The sequence below is a fragment of the Cynoglossus semilaevis genome, chromosome 16 (assembly GCF_000523025.1).
Source record: "Cynoglossus semilaevis isolate Cse_v1.0 chromosome 16, Cse_v1.0, whole genome shotgun sequence".
NCBI lineage: Eukaryota > Metazoa > Chordata > Actinopteri > Pleuronectiformes > Cynoglossidae > Cynoglossus > Cynoglossus semilaevis.
This window is the reverse complement of record NC_024322.1, coordinates 10036263-10048553: the sequence shown is the minus strand read 5'-3', so window position 1 is coordinate 10048553 and position 12291 is coordinate 10036263. Positions and strand designations below refer to the sequence as shown.

General features: G+C 42.4%; 1 protein-coding gene across 1 annotated transcript; it reads right to left on the bottom strand.

The window, feature by feature from the left end:
• Nucleotides 1-1089: 1089 nt before the first annotated feature.
• On the bottom strand, nucleotides 1090-7838 carry glra2 (glycine receptor, alpha 2). Its single transcript, XM_017039851.2, has 7 exons — nucleotides 7019-7838; nucleotides 6394-6512; nucleotides 4172-4239; nucleotides 2901-3124; nucleotides 1613-1695; nucleotides 1396-1533; nucleotides 1090-1310 (listed from the first exon to the last, which is right to left on the bottom strand). Exons 1-7 carry the CDS (start codon nucleotides 7102-7104, stop codon nucleotides 1090-1092), a joined length of 939 nt encoding a protein of 312 aa, XP_016895340.1. The 5' UTR covers nucleotides 7105-7838.
• Between the last annotated feature and the right edge of the window lie 4453 nt (nucleotides 7839-12291).

Here is a 12291-nt window from a genome sequence, read left to right as displayed (position 1 = left end):
CTTGAGATGCTGGTGAAAGGAAAACAACATGTGTGTGGACTATGTGTTAGAGCAACGATATGTCGATGGACGGATTATCAGATGTGTCACATGCGTCATTTTGCATAATTCATTTAAATGCTCTAAAAGCTCAATTATTTCACTGATCAATTGTCACGGGAAATGCATCGACAGCGAAGAAGGTTGTGTCTTGATTTTGATTCTGTTTTTGTGGAAGTAGCTGAAAACATTTATCACCCACTGGAGAGACCTTGCTTTTTTATTGATTATAGCTTTGATTATAGCTGATTATCATGAAAAGGAAACTGCACGCTTTTGTGAGTTTTTATGGCAGATTGTGTTATTGTTTTCATCAGTCTGGGCTCTGCAGGGAGCCTCTTTAAATATTTATCAACACGGTGTCTTTTATGTGAGGCCAGTACAGCTCTGCAGACTGATGCATCAGGAGCGAATGATCATCAAGATCTGACCCTCCAGGCCTTTAGGACCCTTCAGGAAATATGTGCATGGCAATTTCTTCCTGATTGAAAAGAAGTACAGAGAGAATACCTCTCAGCTGTAACCACGGTGATATACGGTGCATCATAAATTGTACCAATAATGTGTTTTTTTAACTTTGATTCACTGGGGCGTTCACGAACTGTAGCAGAAATTCAACGATTGCCTCACAGCGTAGACACTAACACAACGTGCTTTCGAATAATAACAAAAGACTTGTTTCCTCATCCTTAAAAATATTTAACATATAACACCTCTTTCCAGTTGGTCTTACTGTGTGTAAAACCAATCAGAAAAAGGTGTTGAATTATTGAAACCTGGGCCTGTTTAGTTGAACACAACACCGATATACGCACAGGCATTGAAGAAAGTGTGCAACGATTGTTCAATGGCTATTTATTATTTTTTTAATAGCTATCTGGTGCCACCTAGTGTAGTGTGAGTCTTTCATAATACAAAATATTAGCAGTAAATAAATAATAAATTTATATAATTTATACATTTTATTCTATTTGCAGAATCTGTAGAGACAGAAAAAAAATGGATTTTCATTTGTTTTCTCACTGTGAATGTGAGGAAAGAACACAAACATCACACCTTTGGAAGAGATGCCCTGGAGCCAGAGCTTTGCGTGGTCATGGTTAGCACAGTGGTGATGCCCAGTGCCACTCTGGCTGGAGCAGCATCCATATTAATCCAGAAAGACACCCATGAGAGGATGACAATCAGCAGGGAAGGAATGTACATCTGGATTAGATAGTAGCCCATCTGTCGCTCCAGGTGGAACTTCACTTCGATGCAGGTAAATTTTCCTGTTGAAGAAAAACACAAGCAGCGACCACGTGAGGCGGTGACTCTGTCAAAGACACTGAGGTGGATTTGACTGCGTCCTCTCACCAGTGTTGTAGTGTTTGGTACAGTAGCCCAGCTCCTTCTCCTCCCTCATGATGAACTGAGGCAGCGTGAGACCCTCGGACACCTGCACCGCCCCGTCCTCCAGCCACTCGAAGATCAAGTCGTTCATGGTGTAGCCAACTGGGGACATGAGACGGACGTTTGAGTCAAATATGGATAATCAAACAATGACTGTTGAAGGAGGAGACAAAGTCCTTACAGCTTTCCAACTGCATCGTGCAGGTCTGGACGTCCATGGGGAAGTTCTTCAAATCCATTGGACAGGACAGAATGAGAGTTAACCTAGGACAGAAGACACAGTCAGTGTCAAATACAGAAAGACAACTTTTCATCATTCATAAATTATTGTCAGTATTAGTGTCTGGCCATTTATTGTTCCATCTGTTTTGTGAGGTCTAGAATTCAGCCCCAAACCATTACGGAACAGCTGTATCAAGTTATTCCAGCATCACACACTGGTAGCTCGAGACCCTCGTTCACCAGTGCTTGTTAATTTTTCTAATTTAGCGTTGAAATTCTAATGAGTAAACACACGTCTCAAGAAACTGAAGTAGAATTAGAGTTGGGACGTTCTCTCAGAGCAATCTCAACACTGCACGCTACGTTCTCAGTCGATGAAGGCTTCACCCACACGTGTTGGATTCCCTTCAGCGGGTTCCTATCACACTTTCATTACTGCAACTTATTGCCTCTCTGATGCATTGTGGTCCACAGTCTGCTCGCTCTGTCATTTTGCTCATAAATGGCGAGAGGCTAACCGGCACTCATCTCTGCCGTTGACTCAGTCTCCCTCTGCACCTGCGCTCCACTCAGCCCGGAGCTGCTCTCCAAATGGACTCAGAATCGATCTGCTGGGCTTCGCACCATTGCAGGGAGAATTGAATGGTCTGTGCCACTGAAGTTGGATTGAAGTGAAATGAAACATATTGTAATATCTTGTTTGGAGTTTTTGATTTGTTTGGCTGATTTGCTGTTTTTCAAACACCCTCAGTGTTTCCATGTTTCTGATTTCTTTTTTGCTTTGCAAAATACAGATCACCATGTAGAAGGAGTTAGAATATTTTTTTCCTGCTCCCCATGAGATCCAAGATCTCAAGAATGCCTGAGAGGTGAAGTGATGTTCTGGCAATCAGCGTTCCTTTATTACGAATATCTTCATGCCACATGGGACGTATTGTACAACTTCAAAGAGGAGGTTCATAATGTGATAAAATCCAATTAATACTGTAGGCGTCAGATTGACAATCTCTGCCGTTTGAGAGGGAAAAGTAATAAGTGAACGTGTCCTGGGGAGATGTGTGCATCACAGGATTCTCTTCTCTGGATTCATTTTTCTCCAGTCACTATGATTCCTGCCACCACTGCAGCATTACAGGCCTGAACATCAGCCTGGGAATCACTGTTGATGAACATTTGAGCTGTCTGGACAAAAATTGGTTCAATTCCAGAGCAGAGCCTCGTGTTGTTGCCTGTCAGTGTCTGCTAACCTGATGCTGTACAGGACAGTCCCATCCTTGAAGATCCGCAGCAGCTTGTTGTCAGTGGTGACATCATGGAAGTTGGCTCCCTTCTCGTTGGCAAAGAAAAGGTCAGGCTTCCATATGGAGTCCAGCATGGACGGGTCCAAGTCCAGGGAGGAGTCTGGGTATTTGCTGTACGCCAGCCGAGGGTCATTCCACTTCTGGCGGAGGAAGATGTTCACTCTGTAATCCTGTGGAGATGACAAGCAGCTTTGCATATTTTGAAGAGCAGCAATCGGGGTTAAGAGGAAAGGAAAAACTAGTCGCCAGGATTCGTTTTATGGTGAAAAATCCACATGCACAAAAATATAAATCAGGCAGTGGAGTCTGCATATATGTGACATATATATTTAACATTTACCTCCAAATGTTACTAAGGGAGAAATATATTTGCCCGTAGTACTACATGTATGTAACTTGTTTTTGTTTTTGTTTTTTTTACACATTTTTGTTTACATTTTTTACGCATACAGACTCTGCTGGAAATGAGCGTTTTTCTATAACGTATATAAACGATACAAGATGAATTCCTAAAAATAACTTCTCATTAAACGATTATCTCACAGCCATAAGGAGACGGGCGAGGCTTCTGTTAGATGTGCAGGCTGATGAAGAATTCTGACGTGTGTCGTTATCAGTTAACTAACAATGTCACAAACCTCGGAGTACCGGACGTGTCATGTCGACGATAAGCTCTTTGATATTTCCTTAGTGTCTCGGCAGTTTAAAAAGTCATTATTAACCCATATTTCTAAAGCAGCATTAGCATCTGTCATTTATTAATTGAGAGGATGTTATCAATATGAGAGCTTTTTTGGATTTCAAGGCAGAGATATGGGGTCAGAAGGTTAAATTGCCTCTGAAAATGTTTGAATTTACCCTTTAAATACTTGATGTAAAGGGTTTTAATATTGCTTTTGATTTTGATTCATGCATTGTTGTTATTTCTTTGTTATTTCATTGGTAAAATATAATGGTTTAAGAATGGTTTAAGCAAAAAGACGCTAAATAAACAATTATAAATTAAAAAAAAATTGAATCTTTGACATGAGTTAAATGTTTAAGCGTTGGTTCATTCGGATATTGATATTTCTCAGTATTCACAGCTCGAAGTAGTTGGCAAAACGTGCTAACAGATAAGTAAAAAAACAAACAAAACACATTCAGTATGTGACGTAGTCTTACATCCACTAAGAGTCAAACCTTCATCAACACGTCCGTGCACACACTGGACTCACCATTGTAGTTTCTGCTATAGAACCAAAGCTGTTGATAAATATGTTGCAGGTAACATTAACTGGTGGACCTGCAGGTTGAGGGATAGATAACACATGGACAGATTGCACAGGGCAGAAATCAGACAGAATACCAGAGGCACTCACCATAGTTGTCTCTGTGACAGAGCCGAAACTGTTGATAAAAATATTGCATGTAACGTTTACAGGGACACCTGTGAAATGGAGTGACAATGACATGAGAGGGCAGAAAGACCTGAAGATCATTATCAGGACGTCTGACTGGGCGAGCAGTAGAGTTACACAACCACACAGTAGGAGCAGCAAGTACTGACTAAGTCCACATCCTGTAGCTGGAGTAAATTAGTCATTACATAATGATACATATAACTAAACATAAAAATACATGTAAAGGAAAAGGGGCTTTATTTGCATGCTGTGTCAACAGGTTCTAGTCTGTTTACTGCTACGGTTTAGGGGAATAAGTCAATAAGTTCTTTAAACCTCGTCTTTACAAGTTCAACATGGACGATACGTGCACACAGACACTGATGTGGAGTCACAACAAATCTGACATATATTTATATTCATATATATACATATATGTATATTTATATATATATATTCATATATACATATACATACATTTTTATATATACATACTCTATATATTTTTTAAATTTTTTTCTTGATGATTTAAAAAACAAAACAAATATACGATTTAAGCAGAAATTCTGTAGCATCCTTTACACTACGATGAATCATTAGGAAGCCAATACATGAAGCCATTTATTTTCAACAAATTAGCTATTTTCCCTAGAGGTTGGAATCAGAAATGCCTGTGATTTGCATCTAATTATTAGTATCTCAGAATAGCTTGTATGAAAGAGAAGAAGAGTAGTAGCCAGACAACAGTTTCTTTTTTTTTTTTTTATAACTAGATCAAATGAATCAACAACTCTTTATTTACTCGGTTGTCACCTGCTACAACACATGCAGATATAAAATCTGATCTAAAGTGAAACTGGAGCACTGACTGTCAAACACACAGAGTTAAATGTGAACCAGCAGGCGCCGACCAACACTGGTTTTCATACTTCAGTTAGTACTGGCAGGTTGTGTGAAGCTGTTTTTTTTTCTTTCACTCTCTATCTGAGAGGTAAAGTTGTGAGCTCTCCCCAGTCTCCATTCCCTTTGCTTTCCTCATCAATACTGCATGGGACTCTGGGTAATTATATTTGCCTCTGTTTTTCTTTTTTTTTTTTTGTCAGGTGGCTACATATAACAGCAGAAGCAGGGAAAAAAAGCGGCAGCACCTGACAACAAACTCAGCGATGAAATCTAGGTCAGCCTTCAGGAAATACAGTTCAGCAAACTCTGAGTAGCAGGTAACAGGAACGTCCTGCAGGGTTCATGCAAATTTACTCGCTCCCTAATTATGAGGCGCTTGATTTTGTGTATCCAAAACATTTCCAGGGGGAATGTGATTTAACATCAGGTTCTGAAACAGGCAACTGTTTCATGCCTTTCCGTTGTAGTTTTCCCAGTTCATAGTAAATTCTATCCTCACACCTCCAGTTTATTTGAGCTCCCCCTCCTCTAGAGTAGACCCGGCAGTTCCTTCCAGTTTCGGAGCTGCTTTTAATTGCTGGCTCGAAAACAGCGGGAAAACCCCGGCCTGAGTGGTAGTGGGTCACAGATGGACTTCTACTCACTCGTCTCTGCTCCACTGACAGGTTCCCTGTCTGTCTCTGGCATCACAGCAGCAGCAACACAAACAACAACAGAGCAAGGCAGCAGCCTACAGCCATGCCACGGGGTTTCACCATCCATCATCTGCTCTGTCATGTGTCGGCCGCCAGTGCCAGTTTGAGAGCGAAGACTCCTGTTTATCAATGTTAACCAAATGAAAACAGGAGCAGTGTTGTAATAAGGAGTGCTATCATCAGTGGTGTCACTGAAGCCATGATGCCGGACAGTCTTGTTGCTGTCAACTAAACTTTGATTGATTGTTGCTATGGAGGCACTGCCAGCACTCTATCTTCTCAGGAGATAACAGCCATGGATCTTCAGATGGAGAACTGTCAGCTTGTGTTGCACGTGAGATGGAAGATTTGAAGAAAAGATGGGGGGAAAAAATGATGACAGAAGGTGATGGCTTTGTAGTTGGGGGGCGGGGCGGGGGCAGCGTGAGGAGAGACAGAGGTGATGAATGTTCAACGCACCTTTAAAATTGGGTCTTATTCGTGCGTCGTATCCGGACGTGCGACCCATGAGGGAGTCCAGAAAGTCTGACGGAGACATGGAGGAGGATCTGGACTCGTGCTCCTTTGCATTCACAACTCTGGATAAAACACAGGATCATAATACAAATATCAACAATAAAATAAAGAGTATTCAATTCAAATGACACGCAGTGCACATTTCACATCACTGTGGTGTCGCAGGAAAATAAAAAAATACAAACGCCACGCGCGTAAAGGCATCACCGGATATACGTTGTTTTTTAGTTGACGTTAACCACGGTAGAAACGAAATTAGTCATCCACGGAAGGAATTACGAACTCGGGAGAAATTACCAATAAAAAAAGATAAGATACGATTTTGACATGATGAGAGAAGATAAAACTTTATCAATCTTAGAAGAACATTTGTTGTTGCACCAGCAGCAGGTAATCAAAGAAACACGGAGGATTAAAAAAATATATCATTAGGGAAAAAAAGAGAATGATTGACATACAAATACGAAACGATTAATATGCGACAGATATTACACAAAAACAAAGTGTATTGCACAGTTGTAAAATAAATTACGTTTTTATTCTTTTTTTTTTTTTACCTAGGTCTTACCTGAAGTTGTGCGTCGCCATGAAACATGTCAATAAAGCTAGCAGAACCCTGAAGAAGGAGCGACTCATTCCCGGTGGTTTTCCCATGTGCTCACTTTTCTAATGTCTTCCTTACGTTTATGTTTACATCGGTCAAACACATAATCCACGGAGGGACTCCGCTTTCCTCCCGAGCAGCTCGTGGGCGTTTGTGTGTTCTTGTGCCACACAAAACCACAGGAGACATTCCTCAACGCCAGCACAGATCATAGTTTTACTTTGGTCAAACTCTGACTCTCCGGAGCGGCGCCCTGACGGAGGTGTGAGGAGCCATCAGCTCTGCGCTGACGGTGGAAGACGTCGAAAAGGTGAACAACTCCAAAACGCATCACTTATTGGCACGGACGTGGATCTGAGGTGGACGCCGTCTCTGTGAAGACCACCGTGTTGGCTCCTGGAGTGAACTACTTCGCAGCTGAAGCTCCGTCTTCTGTTGTGGAATGAGAGAGTAACGCCTATTTTTGTTTTTTCGATTTCAGCACTTGGACAGCTCCCGGTGTCGTTACGCGCAAGCGCACGACTTAAAAGTGGTGAACGTGCGTTGGTTTTCGAAGCCAATAAACAAGTAGATACTTTACTGTTAAAAAAAACAAAAAAAAAACCTTTCCCAGTGTAAGAAAAGACACCGGTTTCACTTCGATGCTTTGACTTAACAGTGAAAGCAGCGCAGTGATGCATCAGGAACCACGGGGTTTATAATATGCCTGGTTTATACCCCAAATATAATGATTATAAACACAAACGTTTGATTAATAATAATATAGAGAGGAATCCACCTGAGTTTCCGGGTCACAAACATTATTTTTTTGTATTTTTTTTGACTCCTCATTGTCTGTGGAGACACACACACACACACAGATATGAAAAGTGTAAACAGAGGACGCACAGTGAGAAGCCGCCGCGAGAGTATTTGGTACCCAGGTTGCCCTGGAAACAGATTTCCGTGGCACATCATTGGAAATGCTGAAAGGTTGGCCTCTCGGAGGGTGAGACAGACAGGAGGGAGGGTGGGGGGGGAGAGAGAGAGAGAGAGAGCTCTGACTGAAAGAGAGACCAAGACACAAACAGAGACAGCAGGAAAAACACCAGAGGCATGGCTGGAGTTCTTTTGTTGGAGAGATTAGATAACAGTAGTTAGCCACTTAAAATAAGAAATTAATTTTGAAAAAGAAATATATATATAAACACCAGTGTTAAGAAAAGGCGCTACAGAGAAAAGGGAGAGGGGGGTGAAGAGGAGCTGGAGGTAGTGGATGAGTTTTAATACCTGGGATCAGTCTTCCAGAGGTGAAGTGGAGGGCACAGAGACACAGTAAAGTAGGTGTAGGCAAGTGTCAGGGAGGTAGAGTCTGTTCACCACAGTAGTGAGACCTGCTATGATGTGTGGTGCACAGACGGTGAGCTGAGCTGGATACAGTTGTTGAAGAAAACAGGGTTTGTGGTGAAGTGAAAGTGAATTGTTTGTCGTTGTGACACAGCACACAACGAAGTGCGACCTCTGCTTTTAACCCATCACCAGAGTCAGCAGGGGGCAGTGTGTGGGGATGGTGCCACCTCAGTGGCAACTTGGCAGCTGGTGGACTCGAACCTTATACCTTCTGGACCCAAGTCTGCTTCCTTAACCACCACTCCCCCCTACAGTGTTTACCGCAGATGGAACTTGAATCCACAATCCATGGCTCAGGAGGAGATAGATATCGAGCAGAGGGGCATGAAGTTGATGAAGATTGGTGTAATAGTCAAGCAGCCAAGACACAGGGTGAAATGGAGCCAAAAGATCCACTGTACCAAGTCCTGGAGGAAGTAGCCAGAAGAAGAAAAATGAAGGAGACATTTTTAAAGAAGAGAAAAACACAAAACTAGTGCAATTAAAAAGGAAAGTGGAAACGGGCAGTGTGTGGATGTGAGTGGATTGTGAGTCTTTAAGGCCACAGGCATGAATGACTCATTCCACAGGAGAACATAGGCCTGTGCCGGGGAGGAAACCAGCTCAGCCAAGTGAGAGGGAAAGATATTTGAATTCCATTAAGCCATTTTCAGGCATCGTGTTCTGAGATCACCGTCGATGCTGTGACAAACTGCGAGTCTTATTTACACTTAGGTCTGACACTTGCTGTAGGTTGGTGGAAGATATATGAGTGTCAGTGCCGTGGAGTCGTACTCTGCCCCCGGGTTGTGGATATAACATGAACGGAACATCAGAGTCTCGTGGAATGCCATGTTTTACCACATGTTCGCTGACATAAATATTACATGTCCGCTATGAATTATTCACCTATAGGTGCATGGACTGCACATTTGAGTCTAATTAACAAGGAAAACAGGAGTTTGAGATTCGTTTCGCGTGACGAACCACGCATCGGCCAGATTTGTTGTTGTTGTTTTCACGAGCGTAAAGTCATCGAGTCAGGACACAGTCAAAACACAACAACGTCTACAAGAGCCCATGTTTTCTCACCACTCTTCAATGAATACGTCACCTAGTGGCGAGAGACGAAATTGTCTCAGCACTCAAGTTCCCTTTATTAGCCGTCTCCCACACTCTCGGCCTGTCTGTGTAATGACAAGCAGCCATGGCTCCAATTGGCCATTAGTCTCCATGAGGGAAGTCTTTGGACCAGGTGGGTCACATAATTAAAGGAGAACACGTCAATTCTGCCATTAAAGTGGAAGGAGGCAGAGAGACAGAGAGACAGAGGGAGAGACGTTCAGAACACAGGACCGTTCCTTTGACAAGACCTGTCTGTTGGTCTCATTTATGCAGCGTTTTTCATGCAGCCATTAAAATCACAGACCGGAGACAGGCAAAGGAGCTGTGTAACGCTGCCCACACACACAACAACAAAGATCGGTGTCTGCCCATGCCAGTTATTCTGTGGGGACTAAAGGGATTTATATAGTTTATTGTGGTGTCCTAAAGGATTTTCGTCACAATTTCTTTTTTTTTTTTTTACTTTGAAATGTATAATCACACCGTTTCCTGCAGACTTCACTGCCAGACGTGTTTCAAAAATACATTGAAAACCTCAGATCTGTAAGTTTGTACAAATTTAGAAACTGACGCCCGCAGGATGAGTTAAGTCAGAGGCAGCGCGTGGCTGACATGAACTAACAAAAGGATGAATAGAATCAAATAGATTAGAATAGATTAGACTTGATTTTGCCACAGTGCGAAAAGAAAGAAAGGCAACAGTTCAAGCAGCAGAACTTGAGGTGCTGTCAGCCCTGAGGCCTTTGTACAGCAGCAAGGAAATATTTTAAATTATAAAAGTTCAAGAAAAACGAAATACCTTTCTTAGACGTGTGTAGTATCTGTGTATATCTCATACAAGAAGAATGCAAAAAAGTGAACAATATGTAAACATGCAGGTTTCTGTCATCAGATTCTCCTCTTTTTGACGCATATTTTCTTCCCGTAGACCAGTCAGTCAGGACTGACGTTGACCAGCTGTAAAATTCCCAATATTTCTTGGTGAAACTACTGTTTACTTTTTCCCCGTTGTACGCTGTTGCATCATTTGTCTTTTACATACAATATATGCAAATCCTCACAGAGTAAACACTGATGCAACTGCACACAGTCACAGATGCTACTGATTTCAGTCTTTTCTTTCCAGTTTTGATTCATATGAAGAATCTCACACTTTTGTATTGGATAGGTTCACCTTTCTATGGACAACACAGCCACTGAAAGCATTCTGGTTATAAGGACAAAAGTTGAGTTTTTGGACATACAGTGTACACTAGTGACCATCAACTGACTCCATTTGAAAATAATGTGATTTTTATTTCATTTTATTTTAAGTCTCCGCCTCCAAGGAAAAATCTGGCACCTCCAAGAAATGTGCTAAAAAGTTTTGGTAAATTAAATTCTCTCTCGTGATCTACTGGTACATCACAATCTGTTTATTGGGCAGAGCTGCTTTAAAACAACTTTAACTGAGCCGGAAGCTGCACTTCGCAGGTGCTGTAATGAATTCCCTTCGATAACCCAGTCATTTTTGAACCAGCTGGAGAGTTCACCTGGAAACTAAACGCCAGATCCCACCACTCTGATGCTCATGTGCACTGGACCGTAAACAAATGAGATCTGCACAGTGTCCACCGCCCCATCGATTGCTTGTATCTTTATCCCGCTCTAATGACTTTTTCGCTCTATAATTCAACCCGTGGAGCTGATCCTTGGCCTGGCAGGGATACGGAGAACTCAAACTGTGGTCAGAGCTATTTTTGACAGCGGCCATGTACATTCCTGAGGAAGAAGGCAATGATTTAATGAGTGGGTTTTTGTGGAGGAGGAGGGGGAGGAGGAGGAAGGATTTGGGAATCCGCTGAAGCGTTAACACCCGACGCAATTATCATAAGCTTTCCGTCATTGCAAAATGAAGCTATTTTGAGGCTTGGATCCATGTTACATGCAACATGAGTGAGAGCATGTAGATTTGAAACACATGCAAGTTGCAACACAAATATGTGGAAAGGCGGAGTGATAAAGTGATGCACTGACACCACACTCCTTTGGTCACTTTAACACTTCAGGCAGGTTGAAGAGGGCAACTACAGTTCCCACATCAGGATTTCATTTTTTCTCTTTTTTTCCACTTCCATCACAGCTTTCCTTCATCAGCAGAAGCGCTGTGACAGCCACAGAGCCTTTCTCCATCACTGAGCATCACCACACAGTCAGTCTGTCGCCACGCATTCAGTCAATGCGGATGCCAAAACAGCAGTCCAGGACGTGGACATCATACTGGACATTAATGACTGTCTTCAGTTTGTTAAGCAATTAGCCTCAGAATGAATCCATCATGTTTCTCCACCCAGATCTACATTCCAGGCGCTCTCCTCTGAATTCCAGTTTGGCGTGCAGTCAACCACAGATTGAACTGCACACACACACACACACACACACACACGCTGTTCCCTTCACTGCCTGCTCCATGTTGAAGACACACCTCACATTTATCCAACGCTTGTCACACCGCTCCGTCACTGGAGCTGTGCAGCTGTCAGAGTGGTTCAAGACCAGACTGAAGACTGGATGCATTTTAAACCTGCTTATCCAGGCTACATCAGGTGGTGTGATGTACAGCACACGTCTTCCTACTGTGTTTAATATAAACGTGTATGTGATTATATTCCACACTACAAGGAAACCCCCGCGTCCTCCGTCAGGTGAGGCAGTCAGGGGTAAGAGCATGGATCCAGCTTCTCTGCACATCTGTCAGAGGAAAC